The 24,881-nt window shown below is 39.6% G+C and overlaps 1 protein-coding gene across 1 annotated transcript in view; it reads left to right on the top strand.

Annotated features, from left to right (window-relative positions):
* The window catches only part of ak5 (adenylate kinase 5), a 52,011-nt gene extending 28,503 nt beyond the window's left edge, over positions 1 to 23,508 (top strand). Inside the window, exons 8-14 of the mRNA XM_034555850.1 lie at positions 221 to 294; positions 8,231 to 8,276; positions 9,607 to 9,651; positions 16,367 to 16,530; positions 21,082 to 21,198; positions 21,659 to 21,859; positions 22,856 to 23,508. Of these exons, the coding sequence (XP_034411741.1) occupies positions 221 to 294; positions 8,231 to 8,276; positions 9,607 to 9,651; positions 16,367 to 16,530; positions 21,082 to 21,198; positions 21,659 to 21,859; positions 22,856 to 22,921 (713 nt within the window). The 3' untranslated portion in view covers positions 22,922 to 23,508. The remainder of the gene's footprint in view (positions 1 to 220; positions 295 to 8,230; positions 8,277 to 9,606; positions 9,652 to 16,366; positions 16,531 to 21,081; positions 21,199 to 21,658; positions 21,860 to 22,855) is intronic.
* Positions 23,509 to 24,881: the final 1,373 nt, after the last annotated feature.

The following is a 24,881-nucleotide window of genomic DNA, read 5'->3' as shown; positions in this document are numbered from 1 at the left end:
TAGCTTGTGGGAGACTCCAGACACAGGCAGGTAATCCATCCAATCACTTCATGTGTTTGTCAGAGCAGTAGATGTATTCATTGCTGTCTGGATTTTAGGAGAATCTTTCAACAAATATATGTTTTGTAATACAATGTTTTAAGAAGATTACCAAGAAACAAGTCATTTTGAGTAAAGTAAACTCAGAGTTTGATGACGGTTCTGTTTAATTTGTCTTCAGGTCCCAGTGAGCTGGATCTCAGTCTACTGGGGGAAACCAGCAGCCAGGCAGATGTTGCTTGCAAGTACGATGAGGTAAGATCTAATTCTAATTCTTGAATAAGGAAGGTGATTTATAATTTTCAATACCTTTTGTCAATTTAACAAAAACATCAGTTTTGGGAGCAATACCTTACTTTTATAAAGATAAACTCTCTTTTTTGTTTTGTTTGTTTACCACGCAATACAAACACAAGAACTTTTCTAAAATAAAACCAATTTACACAAAAAAAAGGTTCCTGTAATTGCTGCAATTTAAAATTGTTTTAATGAGATCGTTCAGAGTACTCTAACTTTGTGTTTACACAAGCATGCAGCCACAAAAAAAACAACTTATTTTCCCCTGTTTCCACAACTTCTGCTTACCCTGGTCTCTCTCTGCTTTTTATTTGCAAAACCATAAAATGTTTTTTTGAAAATGCCAAACGGTGAAATATTGAGGGCCGGTGATTCAGAGAGGTCCAGAGATGGAGAATGTTGTTGTTGTGTAATGCTTGGCGAGGGTGCAGACAAGCATTATTCCTCCACACTGCAGTGATGCATAACACTGACCTCTGTCTCATTTCCCTTCCTCCGAGTGTCTGGAAACAAAGTGCTCAGCTCTCTCTTCGTCTCTATCTTCAGCAGCTCTCCGTTTCTCTTCTACTCAATTTTTTCTAACTCAGGGTTTTCTTCTTGCCTTGCCAGTGTTGCTGCCTGAGTTGCTTTATTGTATCTCAGCCTTCTAACCAGGCATCGCTTTCCCGGAGCATATTCTCTCTTTCGCAGCACACCTCTTCACATTCACACAGTGCATCGAATTCACAATTGGAAGCTGCTCGTGGTAACCGTTTACTTTTGGCTGCTCAGTAGTGTTTTGCTGGCAGTAATTCAATGGTGGTTGAGTAAAACGCCCCCATCTGCAATATTTGCTATCATTTTTCTTTATCACGCTCTCACTACTTAATATTTATACTTCTTTTTCTGTTCTTTATTAACACCTTGCACATTGTTTTCTCCTGAGCATAGATGAGTTTATTTTTAAAAGGGCCAGTGTGTAGCATTTCAGGGGCTCTATTATGGAATATATTATATAAACAATGTTGTCATTAGTGTATAATCACCTGAAAATAAGACTAATGTTTTCGTTACCTTAGAATGAGGCGTTTCTACCTACATGCAGAGCAGGCCCTCTTCACAAAGTTCTGCCGTGTTGCAACCGCTACAGTTCTGCGGCAGCCCAGAAAGGACAAAACCAAACACGGTCCCTAAACAGAGCCTCTCGTTTTAACGTGACATGAAGGACCCTGAAATGCTTGAGAAACTGCAGTAAAGTAAGCTGTAGAGTACAAAAGTGTGGTTACTTCAGCCGCCATCTGATCTGAGCGAGGCTAACGGCGTTATGGTTTTGATGGCTGAACTCCATTTAGCTGCTTCGGCGGTGCGAGGGCGTTCGAAAATGGAACATTTAAAAAAGTGAAACACTCAACAAGTCAGCCACACAGACGTCTCTGAGAGACTCTCGTGCATGTTTGCAAACACGCAGCTAGCCAGTTTCAGCTTCCAGAAACATTTAATAAGGAGCTTTCACATCAGGCCAATACTCCAGGACACCAAATAAGATGAGATGAGATGCGCTGTAAGTGTATTTATCCCAAGGAAAATTGTTGTGTTGCTAATGCAGTACAAAATAAGAAAGAGTGCAAATATGAAATATCACTACGGTGCAACTACAAAAATATCAATGAACAGATATCCAAACTCCAAAATATACACAATACCAAAAATAAAATGAAGGTTAACTGCAACAAAGGTTGCTTCTTTGTGAGTTTTAAGGTCAGTCTGAACTTTTCAGCCATCATGAGATGATAGGTCATGTACGTGTACCCCTGGGCGTACGTGAAGGCACTCCAGGGGGTACGTGAGATTTTAAGAAATGTAAGTGTACGTTCATAAACTGAATTGTATATATTCTATATAAAATCAGACACTGATGGCACAGCGCTGTGTATTACATCCTTTTTTCAACCCAAAATGCTTTGCGCTGGTTATGGGGTACTTGACTGAAAAACACATTTCACAGGGGGTACATCACTGAAAAAAGGTTGAGAGCCAGTGCTCTAGAGGACAAGGAGAGTGAAAACAACAACAGGTCGTCCTTGTGCAGCACTTCCTGTGGCCAAGCTCTTTTCTGGGAAGTGGAACAAAGGCGCCATGCAGCCATGTCATCCCATATTTGTCACCTCAGATGTGAGACGGAGAGGAATTTGCTACCATGGCGATGCACAGAAAGGCAGAGCGGCTATTTTGGGGTCTCTGGAGTAAAACCTCATGGACATTTTCCTCCAATTATTTATTGTTTTCTCCACCTACAATTCCTGATGAAAGAACATCATTACTTTGGGAGTGTCTTATATTTCTGAGTCCATTTGAAAGTGCAATTCAGTGTGGAAGGTAACTAAGTACATTATCAAATATTGTAAGTAACAATTTTGAGGTGCTTCACATACAGAATGGGTAATTTCACATTGTTATATTATTATACATATTATAACACTAACATATACATGTAAGAGCATTTAATGTTGTAGGTAATGTGGAGCCAATTTTAGATAATGTGTATACTACTGGGTAGATTATATTTATAAAGTATATATATATATATATCAAATATATATCAAATATATATATATATACATATATATATATTGTCAAATAAATGTAGAACACTAAAAAGTACACTATTTTAGTAGAGTAGAGGTATTACATAATATAAAATATAAATACTCAAGTAAAGTCCAAGTATGTTAAAATTCACATTCCACCAGTGAAACACTATTTAAGGCCACAAATATGATCCATTCAAACACACTTCCATCGTCACATCAGAAATGTGCAGAGCGTCATGCAGCTGCTTTCTGTTTAAAGATGATGATGATTAAGATCGTGATGATGATGACGAGCACTTTTCAGCCCACCGGAGCGTCTCCAGACTCGTTTTGACGGACGTGACAGTTTGATATTGTGGTCCTGAGGTTTGAAAATAATGAGTTGAGGCTGACAGCCGCGCAGCTTATTTACAGACAGGTGACTCACCAGGAGGAATTATTTTATTATTATTTTCAGAAATGACGATCAAGAGGCAACTTGTGCCGCTGCGAACAACATTGTGATCGTCGTACTTCGTTAGATGTCAGCGGGCTTTTTAGCTCTAGAAGCCTCAACAACATGTCAGACGTGTTTCTATGTAATTTACAGACATTCATAGTCGGCAGAAGTACACATTTGAGGTACTTGTACGTTACGTGAGCTTTTTCATTTCTTGGCACGTTATACTTTTACTCCACTAAATTTAAAAGAGAATTATTGTAGTTTCTAAGTGCTACACTGCGCTCCTGCTCTGAAATAGATTTGCGTTACCATGTGTGTTGCTATGGAGAGATCAGCCTTGTATTGTTGTAACGGTCGCTCTCAGGGGTGTTGAGTTTGGTCAAGGAATTATGTGCAGAACAAGATTAATCTTTTGAATTCACGATCCATTTCACACTCGCCTTTACCAATCGAGCAATGCTTCTTATACAGCATGGGCTAGCACGCATGTCAACGTCACACGCACGCACACACAGTGAAGGGTATAGCCAACAGAAACACTGATATTCACTATTATTCGACATCTTTAGTTACTTTAAAAAATTCAGATTTTTACATGCAAAACATAGGATGAGCTTATTAAATATGTTTTGTTATAAATAACACTGCCCAACAGGATATGGGAGTAAAATTGAAACGGCAAAATGATATTTGCTGAGAAAATGCATGCTCCTCTGTGGAGAAACCATTTAACCCCTGACCGCTCCACTAGTTAGAGATTACCACCAGTTGCAAAGATAGAAATCTGTAACACAATACTGGGGATTTGCCAGCTGTTAGAGATTTAACTATCCTGTTTCTACCAAGGAGGTACAGCAGCCATCTCTTTGATATATCTGGTAGTAATGATTGCCTATTGTTGACAATGCTTTGTGGATTACAAGATTGTTGCATCAATGTCATCAAGTACATTTATTTTTACAGGTATTTTAGTTTAGTCAAAAACTTCTGGTAATTTAATCTTCAGTTCATCATTTTCTTTAGGGATGGAAACGTTAATCTGTCCACCACTTCGGTCCAGGCTGAAATATCTCAATGAAAAACATAATGTCTTTTGCCAGCAACTGTTCAAGAGTTTTTTTTTTAGTGGTTTGTAAGGAGCACCACAGCGTCACAGAACTGCTAACATATAGAGACTTTACATTTATGGATGTTGGTAAAGGAGCTTGTGTTTATGACCGTGTGTCCATCGCTCGTCATCAACATACAGCGTCAGTTTCCCTTCTTTTACATAGGGTTCGTGTTCGTGTGTGTGTTGTGTGTGTGTGTGTGTGTGTGTGTGTGTGTGTGTGTGTGTCTTTCATCTGTCAGATGGAGACTATGTGTGTGTGTGTGTTTACATACATATTCTGTCTATATTACGTGTTCGCAAGGCGTGCTGTGCTGTGCATGTGTTCCTCTCTCTCTCTTCCTCTTCTCTGAGTCATCAGACCAGTTGGTGTACCCACATGCCAAGCTGGCTCGTCGTTAGTGCCCAGCACTCCTACACACTGACGGCATTTCTTTAACACTCACAGAGCTCTGCTTCACTTCATTCGGAGTCTCTGCTGCTATCTTCTCCTGAATGTAACTGCAGCTCCACTTGAGCCCTCTGCTAAACAGCCACACTATGGTTAAGGATTGGTTCGATTTAGGCACAGAAACTACTTAAGGTTAGGGAATCTCAGTTGTCGTGGTTACGTTAACTGTCGGTAAGACACAGGAAACAGTCATCTGTCTCAAGTGTTAAAGTCTGATGTTTTATTGCCCCATCCATCTGCCCCAGACCTCGCCCCCACATGGACACCATGTAACCAAGAATATATCTGATGAAGACGTAATGTCTCAATATTGTAGTTGCACAAAACATATATATAGTTTAGTTTTTTTACTTTTTTGCACCATATTGGGGTGTTTAATTGTTGATGAGTTAGTTAAATTATTTAGGAAACAGTGTGAGAACTAGAACAGCAACATGTTTTTCTCTGGCAGACGCTCATCTCACGCTACATGTATAGTGCACATCAGATGTTTTTCACTCAAATGTTAAGTCGGATGTTCAGTTTTCAAATATACAATTGCTTTTTGGTGAGAAGGGAAAAGAAAAAATGGTGGTGATTCTTTTTAATAGCTGCTTTCCTGAAAGACTCACCTAGAAGAGACAAAAGATGCTCATTTCATGTTTTTAGCGAGATTTTTGTAAATGTATTCCACAATTTTTAACAAACATCGTGAGGTTGTAAGTTTGTGTCGGAGAATGCACAAAGACAACATCAGTATCTCATTTATTTGTAAATGCTCCCACTACGTGGTGCTTGCATGACCGATCCATTTCTGTATGCCTTTTGAAAGAGCCATTAATGTTTTAATTTTGAAACCTCTCTACCGTATTGGAATAGAAATGAGACAGCACTTAACAACAGAGTCCATTAGAGAAATATTTGATCAATTGTTCCCTCAAATTGTTACAAATCATTCATTCATATTATTAAATCATGCATTCAATACAATTATTTTCTCCACTTTATTGTCCTCAAATTATGCATTCAAATTAATAGGGTTAAATTATAATTGTTACTTTTATCTTGGCCCCCTGACACTCTCACTATGACTCTGTTTAATTTGATAAAGTCTTATTTTTATTTTAGAAATTCTTGGATACACTGCATTTTGTGAGATGGCTGTTAAACATTATGTTGTGTTTCATATCCCATAAACATTAATAACCACGGAGATAACAGATTGCATTGTCATAATATCTTTCTGTTGTTTCTCTAAATGTTCAAAAGGTCCCTTCAAGGCTCTGGAGCACTTAACGTTGATGGGTGCAATGAATAATTAGCAATTTTATTAATTAACGACAACATAAGAGAACAATATATTCATTCTGGGGAGAAGAGTTAAAGCTGCAAGGGGTGAAATGTAAACGCATTAGGCCGAAGTGAACCGACAGAATTGTCTCCCAACTCTGCAATTGTAATTATTCATTGTCAGGGATGAATAAAATTAACATTGAATGAGTATACTTGTGTTTATTGTTATTTTCAATTCAATTCAATGTTCAATTCAGTTTATTTTGTATAGCCCAATATCACAAATTACAAATTTGCCTCAGAGGGCTTTACAATCTGTACACATACGACATACTCACATCGAATCAGGTAAAACTCCCCATTTGTGTGTAGTTAGTCTTTTGGAGAACCAAACCTACTATATTGAACAAATTAATGCTTACGTTGCTCCATACCTGCTGGAGTAAAGAAGCAACTGTGGGCTAACATATTCACCATATCAACATTATGTGGCGATAATATGTCAATATGTTTATTTTAAAGCAACAATCATTGATTCAGAGATCCGGGTGAAAAATATTTTTACATCACCCGTAGTCATTGTTAATATAAATAATATGTATTTATTTAAAGTGATTATATAGTGACTAAAACATGGTTATGAATATTTATATTATAGCTATTTGAATTATTAGAGGGATCAGATTACTTCATAACTTAATTTGGGCATGATTTTCCTCCCTTTATGAACTGAAAGGATTCCTTTAACTCTGTCGTGGAATGTCTTCTGGACTTCACAAAGATCAGCAGTGCTCCCAGTGTCATCATTCCTTATCCGCATTATTAATATCACCTATGCAGGCTTTTGTATGTTTGTCTTCTTCTAGTGTCACCAGACTGTGACATTGTATGAATGACACAATTAAGTTATTCGCTGCCAGAAAGATGCAGATGGCCAAAGATGAGGAGGATCACCATGGAAACCTGCGGCATCGAGGCTTCAGGGACAAATTTTGATAACGGTCTCAAATATCTGAAACTGTTGACGGTGTTCCTGAATCCAATGAATCATTACATCCTGTTGAGATTAAAGAAAGTGGAAAATATCTTTCAGTCAATTATGACCTTGTGTTTGCTCAGCACTTACTCTTTTACCATCTTTCATCTATTGTGTCTTTTCTCTCTTTCCTGTGTTTTTTCCCCTATCAAATACTGTATATATTTCTTCAACCAGTTTCTTTGTCTTTGTCTCTTTTAACAATGTTCAATGGCCACCAGTATGTGGACAACAGTTGAACCGTTGAGGCTACAACAACAGTTTCAATGCACAAAGCCAGGAACCTGTTCCACAAAGATACTTTACACTGGTCTGTGGTGTTGATCTAGTCTTAACTTTATTCCTAGATTATTCTCATGCAAATTAGACAGATTATTTTAAACCCTAAAAGCATCTGCTGAGCAGTGGCACTAATTGACGACCAGAAAGAGGAAAACAGGGCTCATGAATTGTTGTTTGTTAATAATGTTGTGCAGTAACGAGAGGGGAAAAGAGTGTTCAGGGACCAAAGCTATCTGATGTAAATAGATGTGAGACCACAACATGGACTGTTGGGGCGTCCAATAGAGCTGCAATCCATTTAATCATTGATTAACCTGACAGTTATTTTCTCAAATAATCTTATTGTATTATTTGTTTTGTCGATATAATATCAGACAATAGTAGAACATTCGCATCATAGTTTTCTTAAGGTCACATCTTGAAATGTCTTCTTCTGTCAGACCAACGATCCGAAACCCCCCCAAAGAAATCCTCACAATTTAGAGGCTGAACAAACTTGAAAAATGACTTTTATCGGTTAATGGAGTATTACTATAGTTGGCAATTCATGTATTTTTCTTTCAATTGACTAAACGATTACATGACTAAGAGATTCAGAGTGTCAACATAGTTTTGTCTCTTCTTTTATCTCAAGTGTTCCCATACGCATTGAATGAATCGGCAAACACAGTAATAAAGATGCATTTGAAAAGTAAAATATAGATTTATAACACAAATGTTTCCGTCTTCACAGGTCGAAGAGGAGGAAGATATTGGGTACGCTGAAGGAACCACAGAAAGTGAGTTGCTGAAATGACTGAAACTATTGAGAGTGAAAACACACTCCCTGTCTCTCTGTGACCGGCAGTTGACATCGCAACTCATCACCAAAGCTTTAATCAGCAGCTACATTTTTGTCCTCCTCTGCTTTCTGACATGAACCAGAAGCTGCATTTCAACACACACACACACACACACACGTTCATGTGTGTGTGTGACATCCCCCTGCAGAGGGACAGACAGATGGAGGAGCAAGAGCAGTGTAACCTTAATTTTTTTGCATCATAGATATTTTATTGGGAACCGTTACTTTACAAAGGACAGATACAAAGTACAGATCTGTGTTCCATAATTGTGAATGACAAACTCTTTGTCTCCCACACACATTTCTCCAAATGAAGCTCTGACGTTGGACACTTGTGATGTATTTTGATTGATTCCAGTCCACATTTCGCATAACATCTTTTACTACATTACTTTTCAAATAGCTGCTTAAAACATAAAGCATTTAAAAAGGATCAGCAGGAACGAGCTCACAGAAGCCAAAGAGTGTGTGTTTGTGTGTCTATGTGTGCGTGCACTGTGCAGTTGGAGGAGCTTAGCATGACAGAGCAGAGCAAATGTGAGCTGCAGAGCGATAAGAAATGACATTAAAACATTAAAAACGTATTCATAAAAACACCAGTTATGTCAGGGCTTACCAATGCTCCAGTAATTTAGCACCGAGACCCCTTTAATACCGGGTTTTCGGAACGCATCACTGCCTTCAGATAGCTCTCGCAGGGCTCTCCGCAGAGCAGTGTCCATCCTAGGCGGTTGTAAAAACATGGCGGTGCAAGATGGCGGACTCCATGGAAGACCGCACGCTATCTAGATATAAATGGCTTTTTCCAAACTAACAAAAACCCTAGGATTCTTAGTTTAAGGTATTGATTAAAACAAAGTTATGTTAAACACTGTTTCTTTAACCTCTTTGTATTGATTAAGTCAATACTGCAAGTGAGCATGCAGGATAATACATGGAAACATGTCCCCAAGTGACACGATAGTTTGTAGTCACATTGATGCTTCAGTCATTTAAAAGTTGATACGCTATTTAATGCTTTTCTTGCAGCGTTTGTTCTGTCTTGTTATAGAATGAGAAGCTAACGACATTATCATCACCAATGCGACTGTAAAATGTTGTGCTATGAAGGCACAGCTCTTTAATGAGTGAATCTAAGGGATCCTGTTTGTATATGTAATGTGGTGCTTGTCCATTTTAATCAGGGAAGAAGCTCATTAAAATGCAATCAATTCCAAAGTGCATATGTGTGTGTGTGTAATCTCTGATGTGCTTTCTTCTGACAGGTGATTGTACAGAACAGAAGAAACCAAAGGTCATCTTCATGATGGGTACGTCTATGGAGACACACACACCTCGGCACTGGTGGAGCCTACCTCATTAGACAGAGCTGAGAGACACACACACACACACACACACACACACAATAATACCCATTTTTCTGCATCTTACAAGTTAACTAAACTCAGACTGTTGTAGCTTTGATGAAAAAGCTGCGTTCAGGAGCACCGCTGGAGGGGAAACAACAGATGTTCTGTTCGTTTCAGACGACAGAATAAGAGTTAATGAAGTAATTAAAATAGCTTCAACGCAAAGGTTTGCTCCTGTAGAATTTCACGGCTCGTTTCAATGATGCTCATCAGTAGAAAACAAGACACTGATTATTATATGAAGAGAATAGAGGAAGTGTAAAATGTTAAATATGCCACTACAAGTCCTCATTAAAAACATAAAAACTCACAAAAGGCATCAAAATAGTCATTATTGTTGTCATCTTATATGTTTTGTAGATTTAGAGTTTTTTACCACATAATACTAATGTGTGTATTTATTATGGACTTAATTATCTTCTTCTGTTATTTTGAAGACATGGTTTGAGATATGTATTACCTTTGGCAGGTTTGATGGTCCCCTGTTTCCAAACAGCGAACACGTCTTTTATTATTGAGTCATTATGGTAACCAACATATTCATTCATACATACACTGCAAAGTCTGTGCAGGATTAAAGTTTTTGCACTTGCCTTGAATCTCTTTGGATGATATATAAAAGAAAAATGTGCCACCAAGCTGAAACAAGGCTGTTTTTTAGAATTTACATTTATTGTACTGAAGATTGTTTTCACACTATTAGACAAGTCATTTAGCTTTAGAGTGTTTAAAAAGAAATATATAATCAATAGGCAGGAAGAGAGGCAAAGGTTAATGAGCGATCTGGGAGTCTCCATTACCCAACGCTCACTTTGCTACCACAGGAAAATACTAAAAATACTGTCAATATTAGTTAATCAATTCTCTCTTTCGCACAGCTGTGTGTATTTGTGTTTAAGCCCCTTTCCATAAAAACCAACATGACAAATCTCCACTGATATGTAGTAACACCAGTTTGTCTGAATGTTTGAGAAACAGAGGTTGAGTCAGAGCGGGAGCTTTCCCTCTGCAGGAGCAGATAATTGGAGGAAAATGCCAACTGCATATATAACTGTCACCTCCACTTGCATGTGTCTCGGGAGCAGATTTTATACCATGTAATGAAAGGTTGGTCACGTTGGCATATTCATTTTTTTCCCTAACCCTAGTAGCAAATAGTTATCATACTTTCAGTGTGTTTTAACAGAAATTGAGATTCACCAGAGCGAGAAACGATCTTCAGCTCTCATCACAGCATCAGTTCCTCCTGCTGTAATGTCCCCGTTATCTCTGTGAATGGACTTTCGTGCTGAACAATAAATGGACATTTTATCGCAATATGGCCAACTGCAATTTTCAAATCGCAGGAGGCGCAATATTTGTTAAAACAACAACAAAAAACAAGAATTTGAACCTGCCTTGATCCAATGTTTCCGATTTCTGTTCGGTTTGTAAGGATTGGATGGTGCACCAGTAACATGTGACTTTCAGAAAACTTGTAATCCCAAAAAATATTTCAATGAATTTAACATCCCATTATGCGAACCGCTTATCCTATTTAGGGTCGCTGGAGCCGATCCCAGCTGACCTTGGGCGAAGGCAGGGTTAAGCCTGGACATGTCATCAGTTTATCACATATAGAGACAGACAAACATTCATGCTCACATTCACACCTACGGGCAATTTAGATTCCAATTAACCTGAGCTGATCTCTGGACTGTGGGAGGAAGCCGGAGAACCCTGAGGGAACCCACGCTGACACCGGGAGAACATGCAAACTCTGAACCCGTGCCCCTCTAGCTGTGAGGTGACAGTGCTAGCCACTACACCACCGTGCAGCCCTAACATTGTTAGTTAAAAATATTGATTAGTGCAGCCTTAAAAATTGTGTCTCTAACTAACTTCAAACCAGATTGGTGGTGCAGTAGTTGAAGAAATCCTTAAAAAACGTTATGCCCAAATTCAAGGGTCAAATGATCAGATAGAGCCCATTTATTGTATTCCCAGTGGACCACTCCTCTCATTAAAAGGGTTAGCAGAAAGCCAGCTCTGCCACTTCACTATTTCGGGACACAATAACATGTGAGAATAATGTTCAAGAGCACTTTCAGAAGCCAAGTTACAAATGTAACAACTCCAAGGACTAAATGATGTAGTGCACGAAAACAAACAAACAAAGAAGAGTTCCGATGCCAGGTCACGGACTGTAAATTGGCAAAATACTCAAATCGGAGTTGGAGGGAAATAAACAAAGACTTTGTAGAACAGATGTTACACCAATACGGAAAATCTGTAAAAGAAATGGCCTTAAATGAAGACGCTAACTGCTGGTAATTTCTGCATGGGTATCTTTTGCTGTCAGTTCTTGACAGTAGCGTCTGATTGTTGGGCGCACCGCTTTAATTGACTCGTGGGATACAATATCGCCCACTTTTACTCCTACTCTTCCTTCTCCATGTACAGCTGGTTCTGGCTGTTAGTTATTGCCGTACTGTTCACTCCCCGCCCGCTTGGCAGACTACTTTGCAAGCGGCGGGGAGTAAGGCGATGACTCTGGGTAGCAACCGTCATTTGCGATCTGATGAATATTAAATGTGTGTGCCTATACGTACTTCAATGTAAAGACACACAAACAAAGACAGCAGACAACAAGCTAAGATGAGCTTGTCATTTGCTACAGCAACGCTGCGCCGCTGCAATCAGACCCGTCTCGTACTTAATCTACTGTGAGAGCTTGTTGACAATTCAAAACATATTTTCTTCTCTTTTTAAATACTAGGAATCTTATGTTCTCAAAACTGCTTTAATTCAAAGTTGGGAGAGAGGAGTTTGAGGTGGTTTTACTTTATGTGAGTTTTCCCATCCAAACCCCACCCCCGACTGACAGAACTGGTGGAAAGGTTCTGCAGCGGTGCTTCAGAAAGAAAGTGGAGATGGCGCCTGAGGGAAATGCTAATGTGAGGTTTCACTGGTGTCGAAGCTTTCAGCCTTGTTTTCATCTTCTCTCCTTCATGTCTCGCTGCTCTCTCTTCCATCTTCCTCATTTCTGTTTTTTTCCTTTCTGATTCTAGTAATCAGACTTGCATTTAAAAAGTGAAAACCCTGCTGTAATATTACTTTTAATCTTCAGTTTTAATAATGTTTTGTATTGATGCAATGGCAATTTTGCACTTTGGTGGCCCTTGATGAAAACCAACACTGCCATTAACAGTCTTAACTCTGTTAAAGGATAAAAGGCTGGTGTTTCCTCCTGTTAAATACCAAAACCAACAATTAATTTGTCCTTCTCTCAGCTCATTCTGATGATCTGTGGCTCTCAGCTAGAAGCTCATTAGTTCCCAATGGAGACAAAAGTCTCTTCTGCTTAGTGGATTGTGACAGTGGAAAGGATTGGAATAATATCTTCACAGCAGACTCAATCATACTGGGAATACAGCCAAGTACATTTTTATTTTTGTTTTTATTGATGTCTCAATTTGTGGAGGCGAGAAGCTTGTGTCCTCTGCAGCCCATTTGTCATTTAGACTGATTTACTTTTTACATCAAAGTATTAGCTGCTAAATAATTAGGTTGCAAGGATAATTCTTTCCTCCATATGGTCCTCTGCCCTCTTTGCCTTGTTTCATCTGTCTCCTGCTCCATCTCTACCTAATATAATCCATCTGTCCCTTCGGCTCTCATTGAGGACCGCGCTACGACGGAGTTGTTCACACATGATGAGCTTTCTCAAATATAAACCTCCACCGACCTGAGCATCAGTAGAGGGACTAGAAGCTGCTCCACGGAGAGCACATATCCGCCAATGTAAAAAAGCACGTAAAGTTGCAGTATGAATATTAGTTTAGTAGAATAAATGTGACATTAAAATGACAAAGACAGGTGAGAAAATCACACAACCATCCACAAGATCCAGAGAGACCTATTAAATAAATGTACGCGTTTCAATGAGCGTTTCCGTTTTAACCGTTTAACATTAAAACGTTTGAAGATATTCAGTTTCAGACAGGCGAGTTTGAAGATTTGAGGGACTAAGGATGGATTTACTGGTTTGAATTGGGATATATAAATGTGAATCATCAGCATAGCAATACAAATGGCTCCCATAGTTCTGAATGATTTCATATAATGGTAGCATATACAGAAGAGAAGAAGACAGGCAAGTTTTTATTATGAAGTTAACGCTTGAGAATGACACAGTTTCTTTCATATTTGATGCTTATTAGATACTAGGGGTGATGTAATAACCAGTGATGTGCCGTTCCAACTTCTTCCGTCCTGATACTGCACTGGGATCAACCAGTAGCAATGGAGAGGTGATACAGCTACAGCTCGTCAGATTGACCAAGCTTTATAGTGAGTTTCAGCTAATTGTGTCCAGTCCACACCTTTCCTGTGTTGGTTCACTCACCGCTCTCATAGTGTTACTTTTACCTACTGAGCACCAAAAACTAGCTGTTAAGATGGCGCCGTGCCAACGGCTGCCTGTCGCAGTGCCCATATGTTTTTTATTTCTTATTGTCTTTTTTCCACTTTCCTCTCATTTTCTTTTCCTTTTCTTTCACGTTTTGGTTTAAACTCTTATATTTTATTTTATTTTGTGTGTTTAGTATTTAGGCTATTCCATTTGGTGTCTGTAAAGTGTTGGGCGCTACTATGACAACACATTTCCCCTTGGGGATTAATAAAGTATATATCTATCTATCTATCTGTTGAACATTTAGCAGCTAAAGAGTTAGAGGTTTCCATCAGGAGTTTGTATAGACAAAAAAGAAATTAAAAGGGAAGAGTGAATATTGTATTTATATTCACCAGCTGGCCAAATACAATAATAATGTTGCTCCGTGACTGCTGGCTGTGTAAATATTACTGTAAGTTCTCCATATAAACTTCAAATAATTCAGTAGCGTGTTCACAACTTGTTTCCACTGCGCCGCAAAGTGGCCAAAACAAAGCTGTTATTTCAGGTTTAAGTGCGGCTGTAAAGGTCCCACTTTTCCTGAGCATTACAAAATAATCGTGTGTACACAGTCAAATAAATAATGTAAGCTAAGTGGAGAGCATTCACTCAAATGAAAAGCAGCGGCAGTTTTGTACAGTACAAAACAGCACAGAGGCATTAATAATTCACTTCATCTTGTCTGAAGCTTTTGTCTGTCAAGGCTAGTTAATCTAAACTTCAAATGGTCTCCGGCAGAGGGAACTATCTTTACCCACAGAACCAGTTGATGCAGCAGGTTTGAATTTGTTATATCTACGAGAGTCCCTAACGAGTTTCTTAAAGATTTAGCTTCAGGTCCGGTGGGTCATTATTTTACTTCCTGACAGAGGTGTGAAGCAGCAGAGGAATACTTCTAGTGAGTAGGCTTGTGGTGGTTTGGTGAAATATACTTCTATTTCCTGACTCCCCGGTGGACCCCGGGTCAGTCCGTGCTCTCAGAGGAAACGGTGATGCAGACGTTTGCTTTTGGAGGAGGGCAGCAACACTCAGGCTCAGACTGGGAAGCACGTTCTGAGTTTTATTACTCTGCCAAAGGCTGATTATGATAAATCACCACTGTCTACACAGCTTTGTGGCCATGTAATACAGTTAACCTGCTATAAAAACACCTGCAGACCCCACAGCACAGCAGTCAGACTGCTGAAAAAGTTGAGATTGTGTAATATTTTAAAGCAAGTCAGCTAAAAGGTAATTACTAAATGGTGACTGATAAGAAAAGCAGTGGGTTTTCTTCTCGTTTCTGTTGGATGGATGCTGTCAGTGTCTGTGTGTGTATGTGTTTGTGTACTACTATCTTTGTGAGGACCGGTGCATCTGGAAAGAGAGGACATTTTTGTGACTTTATGGTTCAGGCTGGATTTTAGGTTACGGTTAAGGCAGGAGATGCTGTAAGCGACAAGGTGAGAACCAAGGTTTCTTTCACTCTCCTCCTGATGCAGCAGAGCGTTGTACATGCTTGTCCTGGAGCTCCTCAAGTGCACTTGATTTAAAATCACTAAGAACAACCAATCTGCTCCCAGCTTTTTTCCCAGTAAAAAAACGTTTCAATGTAGACTTGAGACGTACGAATAACAATCCAACTTGACTGCTGAACCCTCGCTCACATGAAAAGGGGCAAAAACAATTGAGTCAAGAGAGAAATTGGCTCCTTTCATACCGCCGCACACCCTGCCAATCAAAATGTGAAGTTAGAGTGTTACCGAAGTATAAAGTGGCATGAAACGATATAAAAGTAAAGTACAGGTTCTGCAGATTGGTACCTATGGGTACCACTTCACTGGTTAAAGGTAGATGAGTAACCATAGAAGTATAAAACCACGAATTTGTGTGTGTATGCGTGTGTGTGCGTGCATGCATGTGCGTGTGTGTGTGGAACCAAAGTGGTGGTGCAAGTACACACACACACACACACACACACACACACACTTCACCATACCCACTTGCTATCTGTTTCAGATACTCACATCCTCTTCTTTCACCTCAATTTTCTCCTTGTCATCCTCGCCTCACTTTGTGTTACTAAGTGACTACTTGGCTTTGAGGGTGGACCGACCCCTGCTTGAATCTTTGTATGTGTGTGTGTGTGTGTGTGTGTGTGTGTGTGTGTGTGTGTGTGTGTGTGTGTGTGTGCTCTCTCAGGGGGTCCAGGCTCAGGGAAATCTCTCCAGTGTGAGCGGCTGGAGGAGAGGTTCGGCCTGCGTCACGTCGCCCCGGGTGACGTGCTTTGTAACGAGCTGCAGTCTCACGCCGACAGAGGGCGTCACCTGCGGGACGTCCTGGAGAGAGGAGAGCAGCTGCCAGAGGTCAGTGTGGCGTCTATACTACAATACCCCTGAGGCATGGTGGCCTGGAGAAAAACCCAGTTAGAGGCACAAATCAGAGCGGTTAAGAACTAAACCCGTCGAAAAAATATAAAACATACAGCAAAATGTCAGAATCATCATAACTTCAACCCGTTTTTAGCGCCACACAACATTTTTACAGTCCTCTGACTCGACGAACAATCAAGCTGGAATCAAGCAAACAGCACTTAATAATAATAATGTGTGCATCTCAGCTCATTTCTGTGGGATGATAAACAGTGATTTTGCAAAAATGGAGGAGGAGATTCTTTTTATTTGCTATGATAATAACAATTTATATAATGTTTGTGTTTATTTAAGAATGTGTACATTTCACTCTGAAATTGCAGTCTTCAATACATCAAAGCATGAGTTAAGAAAAGAACAGAAAAGTGGTTTGTTTTGAAATCAATAAAAGAAAAGGATATTAAGTGGGAGCAGTGGTTGCAAAACGGCAGCGTGTCGAAACATTAAAAAGAAAATCAGAGAATAAAGATGTCACAGAGACGCCCACGCTGAATGACAGCTGATTTTCAGGAGCAGTGAGCAGTGGGTTGAGTGAACAAGATAATACATGAAAAGAACAATATCTTTCAGACTTTTATTTCATAAAAGATAAATCCTTCCATGCTGTCACTGAAGAGAAAAATGTAACACCACAGCTCTGAGGCTGAGAAAATACTGAGACTGTTTACTCTGTAAACATGTTTTTCTGCTGAAGGCCTAATGAAATAAACAGAAGAGGGATTATACTGCCAAGAGTGCTCATAAAGTATTTTACAGAGATTGCATAATTTAGACAGAGCTGGCATGGATGTCTGAGTATTTATGGAGCTGGAAAACAAAGTGTGCAAACTCAAGACATTATCTACCAGACTCCAAACAGGCTTCGAGAGTTAAACTCTGCACTTCACATCATTCTGCACGGTGAAGGTCAAACATCCAAGAGAAGCAACAAAGCACAAAAACATTTTTTTTTTAGTGAAGGGGGACTTTCAAAATGTACAAGACGGCAAATAAAATCTGTATTAATGCAGTGTGATTCAGCACCAGCTGAGTGGAGTTGAGTCTTCAGCATTAATTATCACACATGGAAGGCGACGTCAGTCTCTGCGTTCAACTGTCAATTATCTCCTCAGCTAAAGGTTCTCCACGCATTTTTCTGCTGACATTCAGGGTCCCAAGAGGATAAGGCCTAATGACTCCTCATTCTAATTATTATCGTTAAAATGTCTTTTGTCAAGGACAAAATGCCACATTTCTGCTGGGTACAACTTAAAAATGAGATGTTCTGCTACTTTTTGTCTAATGCAGTAGTGCAAAAACATTTTCTGTTTGTTGGTTGGTTGACATACAAATTCAAGATGTCACATGAGCTTTACAAAATTAGCATTTTACACAATCTTTATGACATTTCTAAGACCAGATTATTAATGTTACAAATCAGAAAATAGTCGGAAATTAATAAATAATCACTAATAATATGCAGCCTTCTGTCCACAGTTTTTCATATCTAATTAATTAAATAACCACAGAATAATTTAATAATATGTGTGTTTTCAATGTCTCTGACTGATTAGACCTTTTAGAATTGCAATGCTTTTATTGTTGTTTTAGTAACTTCAGTGAGAGCAAGGACAAGGTCAAAGATTAATGGCAAGGAAGGTGTTAATAAAAGTAATACGATTCTGTGTAACACACACATTTGTGAAGTACATAGTAAACTAAAGTTCTTCATAAAATGAGAAAATACCTTTGTCTTGTATTCATACAAGAGAATATTCACACCAAAGAATGCAGGTGTAGACAATGTATTTATTAAATTACCAGAAAGTGTGCCATATCTTGATATATAATTGTTATCGAGATATGAAATGACCTAGATCGGGATATTTTTTGAGAGTATGGACAACGTGACACAAACTATGATTAAAATCTTCTTTGGATGCAGCTGGCAGATACTTCCAGGTCAGAACGAAACGACACACTAGCTGCAGACAGTTGAACTGTCTGGTTGCCAGTAAATTAGCCACCGCTTTCCACTATTTCCAGATTGAAAAAGGTTGTGCATTGAATAGATTTTGAAAGACACCAAAACGCAGATTAACTTTAACTTTCTGTCGTCTAAGTGGAGAAACCTGAAGGCGTTAAGACCAGGCTCAGCTGTCTGAGCGTCTTAAAGCGCATTAAGGTCATGTCCCATGTGTTCCCTCACATCGTTTGTGCCAGACGCTAAATTGATGTTAGTTACAGAGAGAGAGGGAGATATTGATTTTTTTTTTAATGAATAATGGGGGATTACTGAAGTGCAAGCTTAAAAAAAACTACTTCAATATTAAATCACACATCAAAGTTAATGTTTTTAACTCAAAGTGAGATAAAATGCCGTCCTGTCTGGTTTTTACCGGGGAGTGTAAAAACTGTAACGGCACACGTTCTAAAATGTTACTGTACTGTTGCCTAGCAACACTGAAAGTGCAATTTAATGTTCTCTGTTAACTATAATCCCTCTGCAGACCGCCAGCTTCCTGTCTGGCCACATGAGTGCTCTCTATAAGGCTGCACATACAGTAGCAAGTACAGTCAGTAAAACCAGCTGGAGGAGTTCAGCTTACGGGATTCTTTTTCCTGGCGTGCAGAGATGGAAAGTGGAAACACACAAAATGACTTTCGGCTGCATATTTTGAGCGGAATCCAAAAATGAATGTTTTAAACAGTAAATAGTGCATTCCCTGATTTCCTGTGGCGGATGCATATGATTTGATGCATCTTCTGGCAGCTCAGGGTCTCAGCCCGGGGATGTAGAATTGGTCATGAATACTGAGCTTCAGGCTTTTGACAAGATTTAGTCATCACAAAACATAAATCCCCCCCCCCCCCTCCTCCTCCCATGGCTTCCTTCCTTCCTTCCTTTGAGTTTTTTCTCAAAGATCACCATACCAGCAAATACTGTAAATTGTAAATACAAATGTCAGTAAAGGACCAAATAAAGGTGCTGTCATTCTTTACCTTTTGCACAGAATTGTATTTTTTTTAATTAGACGCAGATGTTAAACGTGGCGCTCTGGGACTTTGATGACAGTACGAGGAAGTTTGAAGCTGGATGCAGTACAGACGAGTTTTAAAATCATCTCCTCCATGAAGATTAGAATGTTTTTTTTCAAAACTGTTTTGAAGAGGTGTTCGTTCAACTTGATGATCATTTTGTGGTCTGCAGTTTGTTTGTTATTAGTCTGAGAAGTGTTACTAATAATGCATCTACCGCTGTTATAAATGTGGTGGGCAAATTACTACAAACGTATGAACTTGATGAGGGTCGGATTCATTGCAGTGCGGCTGTTTTAGACTGTATTAGTTTGAGCTGAGTGGAGCTAATAAACTGGAAACGAAGTTTGTCTGCCTTGTGAATTACAAGTGCATATTTCAAGATAAACTGTATGTTAGTTAGGAATGTACAGTAAAATAAGTGTATTCATATATAGGCATGCCTGATTAACCTAGAAGGGGGGCTATAGAAGAAATGTCTTTAACTCCTTATATATGGACCCCGTTGCCTTCAAGTACCCATAGCGTGCAGGAAAGACCATTGACAACACACACCATTATATTTTACAAATCCCGGAGCTTGTGCTTGAGACCATTTTGATTGAAGTGCTGAAACAAGTAAACTACAAAGTTGATTGCCAGCGATATGTTTATAAGTCATGAAAGTCACTTGTCAAGCAAAAATGTCAAACATTTGCTGGTCGCCTCTGGAACTCCCTCCCCCCTGACATCAGAAACATTGACTCTATCATTTTATTCAAAACCCACCTCAAAACCCACCTTTTCAGGCAGGCCTATGCCTGACGTGTTCTCCTCTGGGTTGCTCTGCTGCAAACTGTTCTGCTTTTAACTGTGCTGCTTTTTAAATTGTGTCAGATTTTTAAATATGTTGTACGGCGACCTTGAGTGCCTTGAAAGGCGCCTTATAAAACAAATGTATTATTATTATTGTTTCAGCTTCTCATTTTATGCTTGATGTAATGTTTCTGGGTTATTAAATTGCTGGGCAGACAAAACATGCAATGTGAAGACAACACCTGACAATTTGTAGACATTAAGCAAAAGAGGTGGCAGATAATAAAATCTGAACAAATTTGAAAATAATTACTAATAGAGCTAAAATTAGCTATTTGCCACTGTTTGTATGCCACAAAACACGTTTATTTAGAATTTCACACAATGTAAGCAGCACTTTGAACGTAATAAAGATCGTAGAACTACATTTTGACATAAAGCACGGCCCTTCAAAGGTGTGAAATAGAATCGTTTTAAGGCTTAATAATTGATATACAGCTTTTTCAGCTTCTGGGGGAACATTTTTTCAGTTGGTAATCCAGCCTGTTGTGCTTACAAAGGAATACATGCATGCATATCCCTGTTTATTGTTGTCTGAGTTTATTCATATATGAAGCATGTATTGGTGTCTACATGGTAATTCATCCATGTTTGTGTTTCTGTGATGTCCAGGACATACTGCTGGAGCTGCTGTGTGATGCGGTGGCGGCGGCGGTACGGCAGGGGAAAGGCCTTGTGATCAGCGGGTTCCCCAGAGACCTGAGACGTGTGGAGGAGTACGAGGCCAAGGTCAGAGCACCGGACAGACAGGGACAGACTGACCGGACACATGTGGTCAGGAACGAGGAAAAACGTTAAAATCATGTCTCCACAAAACTAAACTTCGAAAGTGAGGAAAGAAAAGCAGAAAGACTCAGATTTCGTTGCGTTGGACGCGCAGGGCTGACGTCAGAGTGAAACATTTTCATTAAATATGACTCATAGTAAAAAAAAAAAAAAATAGACGAGAGAGATAACGGTACAAATAAATGGGGAGGCATGACAGAGTGATCCTCAATGTCAACAAATGGAAGGAAAATGTCTGTTTTTTACTGATGCAGACTGGTACAACAACAACAACACTAATGGAACAACAGTGCGGGGACAAACCGTTCAGTCTAAAGTAAAAGAGCAGAAGACGTAGCCTGAGGTTCAGGGCCGTCTGCTGGACTTGCTGCTGACTTGCCTCCTCCTGTGCCTTGTGTGTCAGATGGGGGAGCCCAGCGCGGTGCTCCTGCTGAGCTGCTCTGCCGACACCATGTCCAGCCGCTTGCAGTGTCGTGGCAGATCCTCCCCGGGCCTCCGCCCCGCCTCCGACAGAGACGGCGTCCTGCACAGGAGGGCCCAGAGCTTCTGCAGCGACAGCCAGGCGGTGGCAGCTCATTATGAACGCAGGAAGCTTCTGCACACGGTAACGTTGTATTTTAGTGAGACATTTGTTTTTATTCAGAGTGGCAGAACGCAGTAAGCTCTGCCAAGGCGAGAGGTTCAACTCTCACTCAGGGTTAAAGCTCACCCATCAAATGAGAATGAGTTCACTTATATCCACTTCATCTCAGCTGAAATCATTCAAATGTAAATGCCCCTTAAACACATATTCCAGACTTTTTTTAAGGAACATGTTAAGTGTTTTTGTTGCCAAACACTTACAATTTGGCCTCATGATATCCCAGTTTTATGCTAAACATACTGGCAGAACTTTTCTACTTTAGTTTTTGTGCATGATCATAATATTAAGTAAAGTATAGGACATATTATATTATATTTATAGGGCACACTTTGCACATGTTTGTCTACAAAGCAGTTCAATCATGTTTCATAAGCTGTTTGGGGAAATATGATGACGATTACATTTTTAATGTGTCTTGGGCCTTTACATATTGATTCATATCATTTGCACACACAAAATGTAAAACATGTATGGAAGCATCTGATAACCATTAATATGTGACATTTTTTCCCTATATAAAACATGTAAAAAGTCAATTTGCCTTTTTCCCCAAGCTTTATATTCAAAGTGAACAAGTGTTAAAAATGTCAATCCTCTCGACAATGGAGATGATTATTATGGAATCTTCTTTAGCAGAAGGCTCGGGTGTGAGCACGGGTTAACTTGCTCTGTGTTTGGTGCCTCTGATCCTGTCACTGGAGTCTCTGCTGACACGATAATCACAGAATTGCTGTTCAGGGGTTGAACCGCCCCTTTTAAAATGAGCCGTTGGAACATTTAAATGCCACATAAGGTGCGTGCGTGCGTGCGCATGCCGAAATGTCACAGCCAATGTCACCAGTCTGCTGTGAACTTGCAGAGGTTGCTCTGCAGCAGACTGCTGTCCTCGACCGCACATTAAAGACACTGATGCTTTTTTGAAAGACCTCGTCTCAGCCAGTGTGTCTCCATCTGCAGGTTGACGCCGAGAGGTCGCCGGACGAAGTGTTCGCCCAGATCTGCCAGGCAATGGAGACCTTCTGATTTCTACTATTTCCTCAACATCGCTCCCCCTCACCTCCAAACGCTGCTGTCCAGGAAGTCGACCTGTGAAGACCTTCTCTCTCCCTCCCTCTCTGGATTCTCACCCACACCCACATAACTTCCCCACCTGCGCCAGACATAAGGTCGTTGAACTGTGTTTCGCATGTCCCCAAACACTCCCAGCAATCAGTGAAACCTCTTTCTGCTTTCGACTCTGACGAAGCGCCCGGTTGTCACATTCTGCTTCATCTCTCTCTTACATTGACCTCAATGTTTGCTGCCAACTGCCGGACCGAGGCATCTAACTGTACTGAGAAAACAGCATTCCTGCTGTGACTGAGAGCATGTTTCTAGTGCAATGTGAAATCTCTCTGCCATTTCCCCGAGCAAAAGGAGGCAGGAGAAAGGGTTCCCCCGGCGCTAGAAAGTGGAATGTCAGTGTGCTCATGCTCTCATGCACAGCAACATGCTTTATATTGTAACAAGCATGCAAGAATTACAATCAAGCTTAATTGCTTTTTGTGCGTTAAATAAAAAGCAGAAAAGAATCAAGTATTATAGAATATTGCATTTGTATGTTTCCAAGCTCATCGTGCAGGTGCTTGTTTGAGTCTGGTATTTAACATTCAATAAAGCCAGTGCATTTGCTAAATGGAGGATTTCTGGGTGTGTACTTTGGTGTTTTGTGTTTGTGTGAAGACAGGAAATGGTCACAGCTGATCTGATAGCACCATCTGCTGGTGAGAAGATCACAACAAAAAGGTGCTGAAATTATATGAAACTGCAATTAAATGGGGAAAAAGGGTTTGACATCCTGTTTTAAACTGCACCGAAACATTTGGTTTGTTCTTCCACCTTTAAGCCGATTACGATATGTGGATCCAACATCAGCTAAATGACCGTTCACTGGGAGCGTTGGAAGTGACCACACACACAAGAGAATAATAATAAATAAATATGTAACTTTAACATGTTCACATTTAGCTGGAGGTAGAAGAAAAAATAAATCCTCCTTTTTTAGTGGTGATCATAGTGTCATCTGAATTATGTCTCGATTTGGGAAATACAGTTCGCGCAGTGTTTGCTTCTTGCATGACTGTCCAGAACACAGTGCTGATATTGCAATTTAGATTTTCAGATTAGTGTCTCGTCAGACACGAGGCTCTCCTGCTTCCCTCAGTTCTATATCAGGTCTATTGGTTTGGATTTTGGGGTGTTAGTTGGATAAAAGAAAATTGAAGTGGCAAGTTGGACTTTTAGACTTTACATTTATTCCTTAGCTGATATTTATAACATGTATATTTAATGATAAATACAACATTAAATTGTATGTTGCAGCTTCAGCACCTTATGATATTCTAGATGAAAACATTGATTTAATATTGAAAGATTTAAATCAACCAAAACTTGAGAAGCAAATTAAATGTAATTTGTCAAATGCGCGTGGGCTGCAAACAATGAATTCCATTAAATGGACCTGTACTTGTAAAGTGCTTTTCTAGGCTTCAGACCACTCAAAGCGCTTTAACATCATTCACACCCACTAATGGGAGGGGCTAATGAGCCACCTGCCCATCAGGACTAACTTGACATTCATACACCGCAGCTCCGGGAGCAATTTGGGTTAAGTGTCCAAGGACACATGGGCTATTGAAGGACGACCCTGCTCACCACTGTGTCACAGTACTTTATGAATGCAATGATTAGTTTCTGAATTAAATCAATTAATTATTTGAACTATGAAACAATTAAAATGACAACTTCAAACATCTTGTTTTGTTCAACCAACAGTTTGAAACCCACAGATATTCAGAATAAAATGATATAAAACATTCTCACTGAGAACCGGAGATTCTTTATTACTCATTAAGTCCACAAATTGAATAATCTACTAACCAAACTATAATATTATAAATAATAATAATAATAATAATAAAATGAACAACAAGCGTAGAAACAC

The sequence above is a fragment of the Cyclopterus lumpus genome, chromosome 17 (assembly GCF_009769545.1).
Source record: "Cyclopterus lumpus isolate fCycLum1 chromosome 17, fCycLum1.pri, whole genome shotgun sequence".
Taxonomy (NCBI): Eukaryota; Metazoa; Chordata; class Actinopteri; order Perciformes; family Cyclopteridae; genus Cyclopterus; species Cyclopterus lumpus.
Note: the sequence above shows the minus strand (reverse complement) of the source record. Positions and strands in the feature narration are given on the sequence as shown.